Below are 16,947 nucleotides of genomic sequence, written 5' to 3'. Positions count from 1 at the left end.
ATACCATTGATGTTTTTTTTTGGGGGGGGGGGGCTCCCACAGATTTATTTGTAGGTTTTGCAGTATCCCCCTTCTACAGCCCCTAGGAGTTAAGTTAAGGCGTTATGCTCAGGATTACAGTGAGAACACATGGCTGGTAGTAAGCCTTACTGATTTTAGTGGAATTTATTAATTAAAATAGTTATACCCCACCTTTCTTGATGGCAATTTATAAGGCAGTTTATAAACTCAATTAAAAAAACCCAAATAGAATAAAATCCCACATAAGCCTGCAAAGAACTCCAGCAGCTCGCATCTTTTGCCCCAGCTCTCCATTTCCCTGTACTTTCCCCGTTCCTAATCTTATAGAACACAACATTTTCAGTGCAGAAATTATGGCCTTTTGATTACAAGGCTCAAGCCCCCTTGCTCCATGCTAGTGGGTGTGGCTAACCCAAACTCGGGAACCTCTGCCTAAACTACTAGCAAAGTCAACCAATTTAAAAATTTCTGCATAAAGGGCTGGCTGGGAACCCTCCAGGCATGTAGGATCTTGCCAGGTAACTGTCATTATTCTTTAGCTGGGATTTGGGATGAGGAATAAAAATTTGACCCTTGCATCCTAAAACTACACCTGCACCATTACAACCACATCCCTTTTCTTACCAGAATCTATCAGTAACAGCAGAATTGGTTGGGTCAGCTCCAATGGCTCTTATACGGCACAGGACCCGAATTACATTTCCATCCACCACACCTGTCACCTGGAAGCATTGAGCAGCAACAAAAGTCAGTGATCATTCTTGGGAGAGTTCACATTCAAGTGTCACTTAGCCAAGGGAAGGGCTTCCTTAGAGCAAAGAGCTCATAAATTTACAGCATCAGAAGCAAGTATGAGGAACACAATAGACAACGGGTCCCATTCTTGTAGTAAATCACCGTATCTTCCGACTTTGAATACTTCCAGTGCAACTACCAAAGAATTAAATTACAACTCATTCCAAATACCTTTCCAATCCATGTAAATGTGGAATCAGTTGCAAAGAGAAATTGGGTAAGAAATAAGAGGTCAATGTCCTTCAGCTGATGGTGGACTGTGCATTCTGAGGTTAATAAAGGTAAGCCAGATCTAATCTGAAGTACCATCAGCTTCATGCATATTCCCTAAGGCAAAGTTGCCTAAACCAGAGTGCAGCCTTATTTACCTGGCCAAATGCTATGGATGCAATAGCTCCTGCAGTATACTTCCCCACTCCTGGCAACAGCTTCTGCAGCTCTTCTGCTGTCCTGGGCATATGGCCTGCCATCTCTGATACAATCTGCAAAAGATAAGTAAATTTATTTATCCAGTTCATTCATACCACACCACATTGGGCTTATGTCACCTGGCAACTTCATTATGCACATCTCCAATGTATATGGAAACACACAACTACCACCCCATCAATCTGTGCAGTGAATTAGGGACAACCTAAACAAAAGAAAGGGAGTGAAATAGTGGCAGGCAAATCTGCTATGAAAAGGGCAGCTATGCAAATCCCAGCACAGTAATAGAGGGCCTCGTGCCACATTCCAAACTACAGTGGCCAACTATGCCCAAAGGAGCCAAAGCCACAAGGTCAGGAAATGCAAATGTAAGGATCACATTTACAGTTTTTTAAATACACTGTAATTACTCACACCAGCCCTTTAACAAGGAAGTGATTCCATTGCTGAGAGCACCAGGGGTGGGGAAAGAGTCTATAGCAGGCTTTCTCAACCAGGGTTTCATGAAACCCTGGGGTTTTTCTTGACAGCCCTGGAAGGGTTTCCCAAATGGGAGGGGGTTAATTTTCAATGTATTTTTAAAATTTGTTAAACATTTATTGTTTGATATGACTATACATGGTCATGTTGACCCCTCTCCCCAAATGTCCGATGGGCCCAGAGAGGGTGGGGAGGGGGTTCCAGGTGGCCACGTACACAGCTATGTTTCCCAACCATATTTGGCATGATCATACCAACTTTGGGTGTTTCTTGACGCCTGAAGAATATTTCAGGGGTTTCTCAATAGTTAAAAGGGTTGAGAAAGGCTCATCCATAGGCATAACTGTGTCAGTACAGTGTAGTGTCTCATGCATTGAAACTGGATATGGAAAATCCTGCTCTATATCTGTACTTGGCTATAAATGTTCATTGCATGGCCAAATTATTTTCTTGCAGCCTGAAATACTGCACTCAGTCTCAGGCAGCTAAAATACTTCGCGGCAATGCTTGGAGGAAGGTGGGACACACATGTAATACACATATTTGAGAATCTGGGCCACATATCTCACCCATAAACTAGCATTTACCTTCAAAGAGCTGCTCAGAGTAGGCCCTAAACAGATACTGTAGATACTGATCTTGTCACCTAAAAACACTCTATTCTCCAACAAACTACGACAAGAGTTACAAGAGCTAATGATCTCCTCTGGCTCCCTTCCAAAGTGCCTATCTATTGCCAACAATCTTCCTTGATTTTCAGTTATTAAAGGGTGGGAGTGATTCCCCTTGCCAACCCAAACACCACCAGCCACAGGCACACAGACAATGACTGATCCATGCCCAGAGAGAGAGTACCTTACGCGCACCTTCCTGGAGCCGCTTCCCTCGAGAATAGTAGCCAAGCCCCGACCACAGTTCATTCACTTCCTATTCCCAAAGAGAAGCAGATGTTAGGGGAAAGCTGAACATGGGGAAGGAAAGATAAATCCTTCTTGAATACATGCAAGGGAACTCATGCGTGCTTGTGCAGAAACACAGTTACACAGTTGTATTCCCTTTCTTACCTCCAGTGAAGCTCCTGCTAGATCCTGTAAGGTTGGCCATTTCTGCATCACAAAGAAAAAAGGGAGCTTGTTTACCGATCTGCAAAACAAGACCGCATAAATCTGTTCCAGAACCCAATCACTAATACAAATGAGAAGGTGCCACAGGGTAGTTTAACATCACCTGCATCCAGCGATTGTAGTAGTTGATCACAGAAGCCACTTGAGTTTGTTGGAGCATGACCTCAGATACCCACACTGCAAGCACAAACTAGGAAAGGTAAGCATTAGGGATAATCTGATTCCTTCCAGAATCTTCTCAGTCTTGCCTAGCAAACAGGAGATGCTGCTCCTTGAACAGAAAGGAAACTAGTGGCCTATTTTAACATTTTTCATTTGCAGAGGCACAACTAGTTCTGCCTGCCATTTTACACTTTAACTGGTGCTGACCACATGCTGTGACCGGAGGGATTTGCCATCTTTGCTTTTTCTGGGGCCCCAAATAACTCTAACTGGGCCTAGTAGTAACACTCACAAGGTGATTGTCTCCGCAGTGAAACAAATTACCCACCCCACTGCCTACATTTTATATACTATTTGTGCAGTTAGTTCTGGAGCAGAACAAATGCAGATCAGTGACAGGAACTCCTCGCCAAACTCTTTCAAGTCCCTTCTCACCAGCATATGCTCTTCTGTCAGCATCAGCTTCAGCTGCAGCCTGTAACAGCATGGAGAGGGAAATTCATGAAAAAAAGACACAATGCAGCCACTGCTGACAACTTTCAAAATAGCCTCTTTTCTGAGCTGCTTGGAATCTGCCTTTAACAGTCCATACCAGTTTTCTCCAAGGAAGGTCCCGCTTGCAATTATTGTACCAGGCAAGTAGCCTTTTCCGAAATACTTCAATTTCAACTGTACTGCTGAACGTATGGAATGAAGACTGCTGGCTGGGTATTCCTGCAAAAGTAAGAGGATAGTCACCATTTTTCTAGGAGCCATTCTTATGAGTCACCAGAGAAGTTAAAGATATTGCAAGGAATCAATTTCATCTGAGCAGGGTGTTCTACAGGTGCCACACTACAAACAGGCAAGAGAGCAACTGTCTGTACACTTGCATTCTCTGTAGCAGCCCCCACTTTAAGGGAAGGGCTGCCTGAGAACGTCAGGAAGGCTCCCATTATTCCATAAACTATTACAAAGGCAAAAGGGCTATATGATAATAGAATGTTTCTATATGTATTGTCTTGCTTGTTCTCACTGCACTGTATCTCTACTTATGTAATACCATCTGCTGGGTTGCTTCACATGCCAGGTTTCATCCTCATGCTTTCAGATTCCTGTAACCATAGCCCTATTACATTGTTTATCAAAGTGTCATCATCCTATTGATTGCACTGATTTAATCTGCATAAAGTCACCTTAAATGTCTATGAAGAAGAGTTGGTACTTATATGCCACTTTTCTCTACTCGAAGGAGTCTCAAAGCAGCTTACATTCACCTTCCATTTCCTCTCCCCACAACAGACACCCTGTGAGGTAGGTGATGCTGAGAGAGCCCTGATATCACTGCTCAGTCAGAACAGTTTTATCAGTGCTGTGGTGAGCCCAAGGTCACCCAGCTGGTTGTTTGGCAGAACATGGTCCCGGGTTCAAGCCCTGTTTTCAATAGTAGCACCTTCCTCAGTGGCTTACTCCCTCTGCTATGATCAAGTCATTAATTGCCTAAGCTTTTCCAAATGGAACATTATCTTCAAATATCACCTGAGCCACAGCTCGAAGTACTGGAGAATCCAATTCCTTCCCACTGAGGAAGAATGTTTCATTCCTCTTTTGTGGAATTAATGGGTTTCCTTTGGAGTTTACAGATAAGAGCAGGAAAATGTGATACCATGAGTTCAATTCTCATGGTCATGGAAACCCTTGAGCCAATAGATTTACGTCCAGATGCATTTTTATTTTTAGTTGTTTAAAAAATGTGTGTGTGTGAACTAAGTACCATCAAGTCACTTCTGACTTATGGCAACCCTATGAATTAAAATACCACCAAATAAATGTTTGGAATATTTTACAGTCCTTCAAGTGCTAAAAGAATGGGGACAAACAAGAAACTGTTTGGCATCCAAAGCATCCCTCATCCCAGGTTGTTTGATATATTAGCATTATCAAATGAGTATCCAGAAGAATATAAGGGTTTTTGAGAAACTGCACAGGGAACAATGTAGATACAAGTGGGTTCGTCTGAAGCAGCAGAACAAATTTAGAGTTCAGGGGCACTTTTAAGACTAACAAAGTTTTATTCAAGGTATGGACTTTTGTGGGCATGCACACTTCCTCAGATACAATGTCATGGAATTGAAGTAATCACTTCATACTTATAGGCAAGGTGTCAGAGTAAATTAACATACAGCATAATGAAAATGGTTAGCAGGTTCCAGGGATAAACAGGGGAAAAAACAGCAGTTTGGAATTGTTTGTATTCACTTGAAACTGAATTGCTCAGGAAACATTTCACCACAATAAATGTCTCCATTAAGAGAATAATGGGCAAATAGTCAGTGGCTGACAGCAGTTAGCTGAGATCTTGCCCTTTTGCCCCCTGCTTCTCCTCTCAAGCATGGCAGCAGCCAGGGCCACCATCCACTTTCAAGTAGAGCATTTGACTGTCTCTGTCCAGAAAAAAATAATTATATACACACACACAGTTCCAAACGACATTGTGTTATGCTAATAGTTGCATGTCAATCTACTTGTTCAAATCAATTATTCCAATTAAGAGATAATTTAAAATACAGAGGATATTTGGCTTTTCTGAGGGATTGCTGAGAATGCAGGTTAGCATATGAAGTGAGGTTAAAAAACCAATACCTTTCTTAAGTTATAGTACAATCTATTTGTTCAAATCAATTATTCAAAATAAAAGAAATTAAAATAGAGGACATTAGACATCTCACACTATCACCCCCCATCCCCCTCTCTCATACACAAGCAGGTTCATTTCTCCTCCCTCCACCATCACTTTCAACATTCCATGCCTCCTGGAGCACATTCAGTCCTCACCAGGCAGTTTTTATTTCCTTTGGTTAATTGACAAAACCTTATTTTTCTAATGCCAGGAAAGACTCCTGAAAACAGAAAGCCCTATAAGTGGTTCAGGTTTGTTGATTTCGTAATAAGAGAATGCAGCAGGTCAGTGCTGTAAGAAGGAAGGATAAAGGGAAATGCCTACATGTAATAAATTAGACTCAAATACTTTGGCCACCTCATGAGAAGGAAGGACTCCCTGGAGAAGAGCCTAATGCTGGGAGCGATCGAGGGCAAAAGAAGAAGGGGGCGACAGAGAATGAGGTGGATGGATGGAGTAACTGAAGCAGTAGGTGCAAACCTAAATGGACTCTGGGGAATGGTAGAGGACAGGAAGGCCTGGAGGATCATTGTCCATGGGGTCGTGATGGTTCGGACACGACTTCGCACATAACAACAATAACAACAATAAACTAACACCTAACCAGGAAAGAGCCCTTATCATACATTAAATTCACATCAATCTCTGGTTCTCTATTTTAATATCTAAGCAAACAAGAAGTTAAAGTGAGCTAAGGAAATTGGCATCCAGAGATTAACTCATGAAAACAGGGCCTCAGAGATTCCTCCTTTTCTGCTCTCTAGGCAACATATATTCTTGCAATTTACTCACCTTTATAGAGCATGACACTTTCTTCAGATTTCCTTGGCAACTTCTGTTGTTTGTCAGTTTGTATTCCTTGCTTGCTGCGTGTTGCCAATCGAATTTTACTCATTGCCAGGCTAGGAAAAGGAGAAAGCATGTTACTGTGAGAGTAGTTCTTTATACCCCTCCCTCTTCTCCTTACACTTTTCCAAAATACATTGTAATATGGGAATAGGAATAGAAATTAGTAATACAACTGGCTGTCAGTAACACGATCACACAAACCTATTATCGACTTGAGCATTACAAAGACAGAAGTGAATGATCTATTTTTATTTATTTATAACTCCATTTATAGCCCACCACTCACACAGTGGCCCGTGGCAGATAGCAACCATTGATCACAGTAAAATTAGACAGTCCACCTTTATTGTTCTATATATGCAGCAAAAAGATGTTGCAGCTTCTTGCAGGTAAGGATATTATTTGGGGAGAAGGAGACTCCAGCACATAAACATCAAAACGATCCTACTTAGCCCAACACTAGCATGCCACCTGCATGCACACACAAAATTAAAATAAGAGGAAGAATTCAGACCATCATTCCCCACCGCATTTTGCTGCAGACGTGCTTGGCACCCGAGCACAAGCGCCCTCAAAGCCACTTGCCTGGTGTCCACGGGCGAGCTGGCCTTCTTGAACTCCTACCTGCGCCTTTTTGTGACTTTCGTTCTGAGCCCGCCACATGTTCTCTCCCCGCCCTGACTGGCTCAGGGCCAATCAGAGCAAGCCTCAACGGCAGATTCCGCCTGAAAGCATAAACAGGGGTGGGACATGCAGAACTCTAGCCAATCAGCCCCATGTGTGGGCATGGTCGGGAAAAGGTCTTCGCGTTTCCAGCTTGCGAGAGGGAAGTTTCCTTCGGAATGGCTCTGACCGGGTCACTGCCTGCGCAAATCGGCAACGCAAACTTGTACAAGGTACGCCAGGGCAGCAGGAGTCCAGTGGCACCTTCAAGAACCACCACGCTGGATTCGTGTGCCGGCCCACTTCTTCAGAAAGCTTCTATCTACACGGAATAAAACTTGGTTGGTCTTCAAGTTGCCCCCGGGGTCGAGTTTGGCACTGTCGCTTCAGCCCAGCCTGGCTGGCCCCCCGCCAGTAAGACCCTGAATTTCAATGGACGCGGACGGTAGTCCCCTAACGGGATTCTTCTGTTCCGCTGCAACCCGATAAGCTTTAGTTGTGAGTAAACGCGCACATGTTTGCGCTGTAAAGCTCCAGTCCCACGTGCTCGTGGTTAGAGTTTATTCTTGGGACTTATTCCGAGTAAGCTTGCTTCTGTGGAGGCTGTGTAGCAACTGCAAACGCAACGGCATAGGCACGGGCTGTCAAAACATTCCCGGTCGACGAGCGGAACTGTCAGACCCCCTTTCCCCGCCATCCGTGTGCAGGCACTCACTACGGCACCTCAGTCCGCGCCGCTTCCAGGGAAGGACCCTCCCGCTGCGCCGTGCGCCGGATGTCAGTGACGGGGAGAGGGCGGGCTTGATGGGTTCGTGGGGGACTTCCTCTGGCGGCAAGCATTTCTGAGGCTTCTGGCAGGTACTTTAGCCAGAAGTGGGCACCGAAGAGGTATTAATTTTCTTCAGCGGCCCAATCTGTATAAAGTCTGGCTTCTTACAAATTCCCGCCCTGGGTTTGGATTTCCAAGGAGATGGTCGCTTTTATACTGATTTCTTCTGCTGTTGTTGTCTCTCGGTGGACTAGGGGGGGACGTCTTAATGACAGTTGCAGCTCTGTAGGCTCTTAGGTTTGCAATCTGGGAATAACTTATTTTTTTAAAGTAAGGAATGAAAGTGGCAGCCTCTGGTTGGGGATGTTTATGTATTTGATGTTTTTGCTGCCCTGCTAGTAGACCAGCTCAGGGTGGTGTATAAGATATGATATACAATGATAACAATCAGGTAAACATTTAAAATGAACTAAAACACTTTAATGGCATTCAATTTAAATATCAATCTATTTTCTAGGATGCCTTCCAATTTTACCAAGGCCAGATTACAATCTGGGAATCTTATAGTAGGTGGTAATTATGGATAAATCGGGTTTATTAGATGTAAAACATAATGGCCCCAACCAAAAGCCTGGTGGAGGGCCAGGATGGAAAATATTCTGGCCCTGGTTGAGGCCAGATGTAGCATCCTGGGGCCAGGGACCACCAGCTGGTTGGTATTAGCAGAGTGCAACACTCTTGGGAGATATAGGTAGAAAGATATGCCAGACCCAGACTGGTCTTATGAGTGAGTATCAATATCTTAAACTAGGAACCAGTGCAGCTGTTGGGCCCTGGTTGAATATGTGCCCTCCAGGGTGGTTTGATCACTGCCTTCTTCAACAGTAGCATTAACCTATGAATTTTGAAGTAACTGTTTACTGCTTGATCCCTACAGCTGTCTGAGGATGACTACCTTGAAGGTGCCGGTAATTGATGTTCAGAATGATAATTTCAAAGAGCTCTGGCCATCTATGCTTTTGGCAATCAAAACTTCTAGCTTCATTGCTCTTGATACGGTGGGTAGCTCTTCTAGTGTAAGTTAGGGGGTGTGTGCACGAGGGGGTGTAAAGGGTGTGTGTAATAAGGCTGTTATTGAGATGGTGGCAAGCAAATATTCCTTCATTTTGGAAAGTAGACGCTATTATCTTCAGTGATTTCTTGGAGACAACAGGATCCACCCAATTTTTTCACTGAGCTTCATCCTGTTCCTAACCTACTATAGTCTCTGTCTCATTTTTTTGTACTTTCAGGTCCTGTGATTCCCCAGCATAGTCTTTTTGGGGTGGTTTGAGGGGATCTTTTCTTCCTTTTTTACCAGCAGAAAAACTGGATGCAACCTAAAGTATTAAACTTCAATCAGTCATTTGGACTGCTCTGCTAGGCCATTCTGAATTGGCATAATAAGTGCAGAGTTAAAACAATTTAAGTTTGCACACTATAGTTGCAGGCAAGCTTCTTCTGAGGTCATATGAAAAGGACTGTGTATAGGTTGATTTTTAGTAATGTTCAGCTAAGAATCCATTTCTACCCTTAGAAATCTTGCTCTTTTCTTGTATCCATAGGAACTTAGTGGGCTTGGAACAAGAAAGAGTTTGTTAAACCAGTAAGTAACATGCTACTGCTGTCTTGTTTGTAAAGCAAATTCTTGCAATTCTTCTGTAATTTTGGAAGCAGAAGTAGAAGGTCTTTTCTATAATTGTCTGGAGTTTTTGTCTCATTTTCAGTACCAAAGTTTGTTTGAAGACCCTTCTATCAGATTTCCAGTTCGGAACAGTTCATTAGGTTTGATGTTCACATGAAAAAAACAGCTTAAGATGGGATTGTTAATTCTGAACAGTTTTGTGCTGGCTGTGAAGCTATGTAATCTGTTTAGCCATATGTATCTCATATGGGGAGAGACTCTTACCTTCCAGATAATGAAGAATCTTTTTAATTGAATGGGGTGGGGAAACATATGTCACATAGGGAACCTTAGAAAGCTATAGATAAATATGTCCCCATGATTAAGTTTGTTTCCTATTAAGATATTTGATGTCTTTTCACACAGGTGCATTGAAGAACGATACAAAGCTGTATGCAATGCTGCTAGAACACGCTCCATTTTATCTCTAGGGATTGCTTGTTTCAGACAGCTCCCTGATAAGGTATATTGCTCATCCTGTTTATCCTACTATCCCCCCTCCCCCGTGGGTAAGGCCATCAGCCGCTCATGCCAGAATGTAGTTCTGTTTCTTAACATGAGAGATATTTTTTGGGGGAGAGGGAGTTCTTGAGAACAGTTAATGCTACAAGGACTGCAGAAATGGTGCACTAACCTGCCAGGACTGGTTCTAAAACAATAGGGACTGAATTCATGGAGCTTTGATTTTTCACACTCTTCCTGTTATGCAGTTTTCAATTTAATTGGGCTGGTTTATGTTACAGTTGGAAAACACATACCTCTCCCAGATCTACAACCTGACTCTGCTGTGTATGGAAGAATACATTATTGAACCACAGTCAGTTCAGTTCCTTGTGCAACATGGATTTGACTTCAACAAGCAGTATTCACAGGGCATTCCCTATCATAAAGGCAATGACAAGGTATTGAGTATGGGAATATCCAACTACAGTGGCTAAGTATCTGTGATATGAGGACTTCTGCCCCAAGCAAAAAGTACCCGTATGTGGGGAAGTGGGCTTCCTCTGTAGCAGTTGTTCTTCTAGAAATGTATTTATTATAATGTATCTGAAAGAGATCTGCCATCCTTATCCATGTTTCCTCTATATATTTGTGAAACAGCCTGGGGGGTGGAACGTGTCTGGTTGTCCAAGTTGGAATAGGGCCAATCAAGGTGCAGCCAGCTTTGCTGCACCTTGATGTTGCACAAGGATTGGCCCTGCCCCTGCAGCTCCCACCCTCCATCCCTGGACTCTAGCCTCTTTGCTCTCAGACATGCCTCAGTGCCTGGAGCCAGCAGCAGGTAAGGGGAGAGGGCCCTGGGCAAAGGGTCATGGTGGAAGGCCTGCTAACAAGGGCCTTCCAGCCTGCTGACTGCCTGCTAAGGAGCTCTGTCTCAGTCCTGATAACGAGCTGGCCAGCCCCCACCCGCCCCACTTGATCCGGCTGCAAGCTGCGGCCCAAAGCCACCTTAAGCTGCCTGACCGGGGGCCGAGGAGGGGACCTTTTCAAGGCTGATTCTTAGGAATGGGCTTTGAAGCTCGTCTGGATAATAATGTTAGATGTTGAGCTTTCTGTGATTTAGATAGTAGATGTCTTCTGTAACTTGTATTATAAACTAATTCAGGGTGCAGTGAGAACCAAAAGCATTGGAATCAAAGAGTATGTTAGTATGCTAGGGTGCCCTAGGAGGTGGAGACTTCCACTGACAGTGAGTTTAGAGAAGATTCTTCTATAGTTGTAGGTTTTATTTGCCAACACACTATTGTACTTGTTTTGTATGATATGTTGGGAAGAGCCACATACTGTCCTTCACTTACATTTTGGCATCCCCTCTTAATACCTTAGCATATGAGGTGGGGCATCTGCCAGATAAATTGCTTTAGTGGCAAAGAAGCTAGTTCAGGAATTGGATTAGTTAACATTTTCTCTGTCTTTTCCTAGGGAAATGAAAACCAAAGCCAGACAGTCCGTACTTTCTTTTTGGAACTCATCCGAGCCAGGAAGCCACTGATTCTGCACAATGGCTTAATTGATTTGGTTTTCTTGTACCAATGTTTTTATGCTCACCTACCTGACAATTTAGGCACCTTCACTGCTGACCTTTCTGAGATGTTCCCATCTGGTATCTATGACACTAAGTATGCCTCTGAATTTGAGGCACGCTTTGTGGCCTCCTACCTAGAGTATGCCTACAAAAAGTGGTACGTATCTATTCCTAGGTTTAGCACTAATCATTTTTGCAAGGGCTGAAGCAGGAAGAAGTTAGCTCCTGGGTGCAAAGCTGACTGTTGCTGTTGGAATAGTATGTTCAGGAAAATAACCCAATTTCCATCTAAGATGTCTTTCCCTTTTTGGTATCTAGGTAGTCTGTTTCTATATAAAGTTATTTTGTCTGCCCCTTAAACTATTAATACTCCTCCAGGTATTAGAAGAAACAGGTTAAACTTTTTTTCTGTGTGCTTGACCTTTCCAGAAACAAGTAGCTTCCTATTTTTAGAAAATACACTCTTTTTTGAATTCCTTCCATCATGCTATTCAGTCCTAGGAAGCAAGGGCAATGGGGGGGGGGGGGGTCTATGAACACTTTTAAATTTACATGATTGCAATATAGCCTTGAGCCTCTTGTGGTGCAGAGTGGTAAGGCAGCAGAAATGTGCTGTCTGAAGCTGTCTGCCCATGAGGCTGGGAGTTCAGTCCCAGCAGCCGGCTCAAGGTTGACTCAGCCTTCCATCCTTCCGAGGTCGGTAAAATGAGTACCCAGCTTGCTGGGCGGTAAACAGCAATGATTAGGGAAGGCACTGGCAAACCACCCCATATTGAGTCTGCCATGAAAACACTAGAGGGCGTCACCCCAAGGGTCAGGCATGACCCGGTGCTTGCACAGAGGATACCTTTACCTTTAATATAGCCTTTATTACGCTGTCAATGTACATATTTTTCCTTATGTTTTTGTGTTTCCTCCAGGGAGCTCATCCCTGTAATGTAAATTATATTACAATGATAGTGAACTGCATAGCAGTTTGATAATGCAGGTCTTCTTAGGCTTAGTGCAACACATGAAATGCTACACCACCCTGGCTCTCTTGATAATGACTTCTACAAGCTAGATGGGGTGGGGCATGTGTTCATCTTAAGTTTAAGTGATAGCTAAGCAGGATTTTTCAGTGAGCAGCAACTGGTCTCTTGGACAATTGTATGTCTTGTATTTTGCTGCTGTTCTCTTTTCTAAATGCCAGTACAGGGATATTATGATTCTTTCTCCTGCCCCAACTAATAGATCATTTTTTAATGTAAAGATGTCAATGTATATAAAGAAAAGTTAGTCCTGCTGGCTGTGTTAATTTTTGTGCTGTGCTCCAACACCCAGATTCTAATGCAGCCCTTGTATTCTAGCAAGCGTGAGAACTGCAGGTTGAAGGATGCCCAAAAACAGCATCTCAACATAGAGTTTTGCAATTACCCTATCAACATAGCTTCCTACATCGACTATCGCTTCTGCTCTTTGTCTGATGACAGTCAACTTGGGATTGATACAGCAAACAAAATTCCCATCTGCCAGACGTTTTCTGTAAGTAGCAATTTTTTCTGTTTTCTATCAGCACAGGATGGTTAAAAAACTGGAAAAGGGGGTTGTTTGTTCCAAGAAAAGAGCATGAGTCCAGTAGCACTTTAAAGACTAACAAAATTTGTGGCATTTCAGACTGAAGAAGTGAGCAGTGACTCATGAAAGTTCATACCCTGCCATGAATCTTGATATTCTGCCTGCAGCAATAGAAAATAACAAGTGTCCAGGAGCACCTTAAAGATTAACACAGCCACCACTTCCTTTATTTAGGACTTGGAGTATCCTCTTGGAAGGATCCTCTGAGATGAGAAAGATCTAACTCTGAGATCTTTAGCATGGCACCCACAGGAACTTACTCACCATGTACTTGGGAAAAGTAGGGAGGGCCATGGAAAAAGCAGTACTAGAGAGGCTTTTCACCTGCATCCTCCCCATTGCTCACTGGAGAAAGATCTAGGATCCTAGAAGCAAAGCCCATGGATCAGTTGTGAGGCACTGGAGGCCAGGGACTGCCAGAGCAGCAGAAGTGGCACCCAGTAGGGGAACAAGGACCAGCAGAGCAGTGGAGGTAACACCCAGACCAGCCATCCAGCAGAGGGAGGGGAGCATGGGGCAGCTGCAGCAGTAGCACCCTACTCAGCTGCCTTACAGCAGGAGGAAGACTAGTGCTTCTCAAAGACGAGTCAGGGAGTAAAGGTGTTTTACTCCCTGCCTTGGCATCTGTCTCTCTCTTCCCTTCTTCATGGTAGCCCATCAGGTGGAGCAAGTCAAGGATTTCTCCGATTAACCACATAACACTCACATTGAGGAGGAGCTTGACTACCTCATGCTGTTCCTGGACAGCTGTTGGGACATAAAGAGAATGATGCCACTATGTTTGAACACTCTCCCTCTAATTCTCATGGGGCTTGTGTGTATGTTTTATCTCTTCCCTGGTTATCGTTATCATCTTTATGTTTGTGTTTTATCCTCCCCTTTGGTCTTCTTGGCTATGTGATTTATCCTGAGATACAAGGGAGCACCGTATACAAACATAATAAATAAATAATACATTCTCCCTTGTCCGCACTGGTTTTCTTATTCAGTGTGGGTTTATATTCTCCATCCCCCTTTCTTGCGTGTATGGACATGTGCTTAGCTCTGCATCCTGTGGCAGCCATATTGTATTTGGATTCACCTCCAACAATTTTGCCATGACACCTTGCCCTCAAAATTCCAAAGATGCCTGATTACTCAAATGATTGAGGACCTTTAATCTAGCATATATCTTTCTTCCAGAGCTTGTGCCAGAGCTGTCTCTTGACTGGTGATGTGAATCAAAGCAGACAAAATTTTTTTTGAAATGGTATATCTTGATTGAAGAAATCAAGAATATTTAAAGGATAGCCTCTGTTTAGAAAAGTGTATTACCTTTAATGATCAGGGACATCTGTTAGGTAGTTAGGGAGATTAGAAGGGTCTGTATTCTTAACTGTTGTTTTTTAAGGGATTAAGGGAGTGATTATTTTATTATTAAATTTATAAGCTGTCCCTCCTTGAAAGCAGGTTTAGGGTGATTTATAACCCATCAATAAATAAAGAGCAATAAAACATTCTTAGAACGTTACAGTTAAAAACTCATACATAATAATATTTATTATTTAACTCAATCTCAATTCTAGTGAAATGCCTTACACCAGGGGTCCTCAACCCCCGGTCTGCGGCCCGGTCCCGGGCCGCCAGCGGCCGTGCCTTCCTCCCCCCCCCCCCGCAGCGAGAGGGGGGGAAGAGGCAGGCACGGCCGCCGGCACGCCAGTGACGCAAACGCGCACGCGCGGAGCTGCCGCACATGCGTGTTTGCGCCCCCTGCTGGTGAAAACGCGCATGCACGGCAGCTCTGCACATGCGCGTTAGCGCCACCTAGTGGTGAAAACGTGCATGCGCAACAACTGCGCGTGCGCTTTTGCGAGCAGCAGCGGTGGCCGGGCCGCCGGCTCTCTCCAACCCTCGGAGGCGGTCCCCGACTACTAGAAGGTTGGGGACCGCTGCCTTTCAGAATTTAAGTCATAGTTGCAATAATTGAGTCTGTTCTCTGCATACGCTCAGAGTGCTATGTACCTTTTATAGGCTAACAAGCACACAAGGGAGGTGCTATGTAGATAAGGACTCATACACCATCATGGGAGATCATTTCTGAGACTTGTAACTCCAAGAAAAAAATAAACCTATCTTTAACAAACTAACCATCTGTAAGATATGTATAGTTTTAGAGTTGCACCGAAATTGCTTTCTGTTGATCTGTTGTGTTTTTAAATGCTGTACCTGCTTATTTCTTTATTGACTTTCTTTTTGAACATTAGTAGATGGATCTCTGTACCCACATCAAGCTCAATTCAGACTTTTCAAAAAGTGGAGTGGGCTGCAATTGATCCCTTTATCCCCAGAGGACAGTAATTCTCACAAGAGCTAGTGAGAACTAAGTGTAAAAGTAAGAACAGAGCAGAGCCTTTAAACTGCAGTGCAATGAAGAGTATTAGTCATTTAGTAGAAGATAATTTTAAGGCTGGTAGGTGGCAGAGAAAGTTACCCAGAGAGAAAAGCTAGTTATACTGGGAGTAAGGAGAAGAGAGGCCTCACTGGGCAGAGATCTGGATTGGCCATGGAATTTCAAAGTTCACAAAATGGATAGAATTGTGGCCCGTGAGACCATTTCTCCACACCAGTCATAAATAAATGCTCAAAGGCTAATGTTAGAAACTTTTAAATTCTGAAAGTGAGGCTTGCTTTTTGATCCAGCTAATAGTTCTGACTTCCCTCCAGGCCTATGGCTGGTGTCCAGATGGGATGAAGTGTTCACAGTCACACAACATTGATCAGATCATTAATGAAGATGAGATCATCAAAGAACAGAGGAGGAAGAAAAGGAAGCAGAAATGGAAACGTCGGAAAAATTTGGAGGCGCTCCCAAAGGAACCTGAGTTAGATAGTCCTGATAAGGATGGAGAGGTGGCTGGGAATAAGGAGGATGGACCTCCTTCCAAACAGTCCTGTCCTGGCAGTGCAGTTACTCCCAGTGTGGATTGCACAGAGCCTGTGTCTAGCAATGAGGAGATTTCTATGGATGTGGAACGAGAATTAGGTTCTGACAGTGCTGCTGAAGCCAAAATGGATGAAGAACACAATGAAGGCAGCACTTTGCGACCATCCAAAGATGGGCAGGAGGAAAGGGCAGCAGGGACTGGGGAACTGGGGCCAAAGGGACAGCTGCAGAGTGTTTCTGCAATGACCTGCTCTCCTACCTCAGCAAAGCCACGCCTGCCTAACTGTTCAGAAGGGGGAATTCACCGGGCTGGATTTGATGCCTTCATGACTGGTTACATCATGGCATATGTCCATATGCTCAAGAATGATGAGCACAGAGACTCAGGTGGAGATACGTGGTTACCAGACTGCCACAACAAACTGTACCTCAGTGGGAAGTCTGTGCCCCTTCATATTGTGAAAAGTTTGTTCTCTAAGTCTTCTAAAGCTCATAGCCAGAAGATGAAATTGGCTTGGGCAAATACCTAGAGCTAGCAGCTCTCCCAGCTTGGATTTGGGGGTGGGGGGAATGTTCCAACTCTAGCCACAATGAGTCTTCAAGCAACTGCAGTTCCATATGCTTAATAGGTAGCTTCCTAGCAACAGGCTGTATGTGGCTGTTCTTAAATGTCTGAACAATTAAACTATTCTGTACTCTTGTTAAAA

The 16,947-nt window shown here is 43.8% G+C and overlaps 2 protein-coding genes across 10 annotated transcripts in view; one reads left to right on the top strand and one right to left on the bottom strand.

Moving 5' to 3' along the window:
* Positions 1 to 7,854, bottom strand: part of MUTYH (mutY DNA glycosylase) — a 24,529-nt gene extending 16,675 nt beyond the window's left edge. For 2 of the 6 annotated variants that reach the window (XM_077333970.1, XM_077333966.1), the window contains exons 1-8: positions 6,463 to 6,592; positions 3,604 to 3,725; positions 3,447 to 3,486; positions 2,953 to 3,026; positions 2,790 to 2,831; positions 2,581 to 2,652; positions 1,185 to 1,298; positions 646 to 743 (exon numbers count right to left, since the gene is read on the bottom strand). In XM_077333970.1, coding sequence (XP_077190085.1) covers positions 646 to 743; positions 1,185 to 1,298; positions 2,581 to 2,652; positions 2,790 to 2,831; positions 2,953 to 3,026; positions 3,447 to 3,486; positions 3,604 to 3,725; positions 6,463 to 6,592 — 692 coding nt within the window. Of the gene's footprint in view, positions 1 to 645; positions 744 to 1,184; positions 1,299 to 2,580; positions 2,653 to 2,789; positions 2,832 to 2,952; positions 3,040 to 3,446; positions 3,487 to 3,603; positions 3,726 to 6,462; positions 6,593 to 7,033 lie in introns of those variants that run through there. The other 4 variants (XM_077333968.1, XM_077333967.1, XM_077333969.1 and 1 more) reach the window with 4 other exon arrangements.
* Positions 7,284 to 16,947, top strand: TOE1 (target of EGR1, exonuclease). 4 transcript variants are annotated; one of them, XM_077333963.1, is made up of 8 exons: positions 7,284 to 7,415; positions 8,889 to 9,009; positions 9,556 to 9,596; positions 10,041 to 10,137; positions 10,418 to 10,576; positions 11,598 to 11,857; positions 13,050 to 13,224; positions 16,021 to 16,947. In XM_077333963.1, the coding sequence occupies exons 2-8, from the start codon at positions 8,899 to 8,901 to the stop codon at positions 16,768 to 16,770; spliced, it is 1,593 nt and encodes a 530-aa protein (XP_077190078.1). In that variant the 5' UTR covers positions 7,284 to 7,415; positions 8,889 to 8,898; the 3' UTR covers positions 16,771 to 16,947. The 4 variants fall into 4 exon arrangements, with proteins under 4 accessions (XP_077190078.1, XP_077190079.1, XP_077190077.1 ...); XM_077333964.1 differs by having other exon boundaries at positions 7,316 to 7,523; XM_077333962.1 differs by lacking the exon at positions 7,284 to 7,415 and adding an exon at positions 7,951 to 8,070.

Source organism: Paroedura picta, chromosome 4 (genome assembly GCF_049243985.1).
Source record: "Paroedura picta isolate Pp20150507F chromosome 4, Ppicta_v3.0, whole genome shotgun sequence".
Lineage (NCBI taxonomy): Eukaryota > Metazoa > Chordata > Lepidosauria > Squamata > Gekkonidae > Paroedura > Paroedura picta.
Note: the sequence above shows the minus strand (reverse complement) of the source record. Positions and strands in the feature narration are given on the sequence as shown.

What these genes read in the sequence shown, in the direction of transcription:
- TOE1 (XM_077333963.1), top strand. Translation starts at nt 8,899, where the DNA reads ATGACTACCTTGAAGGTGCCGGTAATTGATGTTCAGAATGATAATTTC. An exon ending in TCAGACAGCTCCCTGATAAG is followed by an intron (nt 10,138 to 10,417) that starts GTATATTGCTCA and finishes TTTATGTTACAG; the next exon opens with TTGGAAAACACATACCTCTC. An exon ending in GAGTATGCCTACAAAAAGTG is followed by an intron (nt 11,858 to 13,049) that starts GTACGTATCTAT and finishes CTTGTATTCTAG; the next exon opens with CAAGCGTGAGAACTGCAGGT.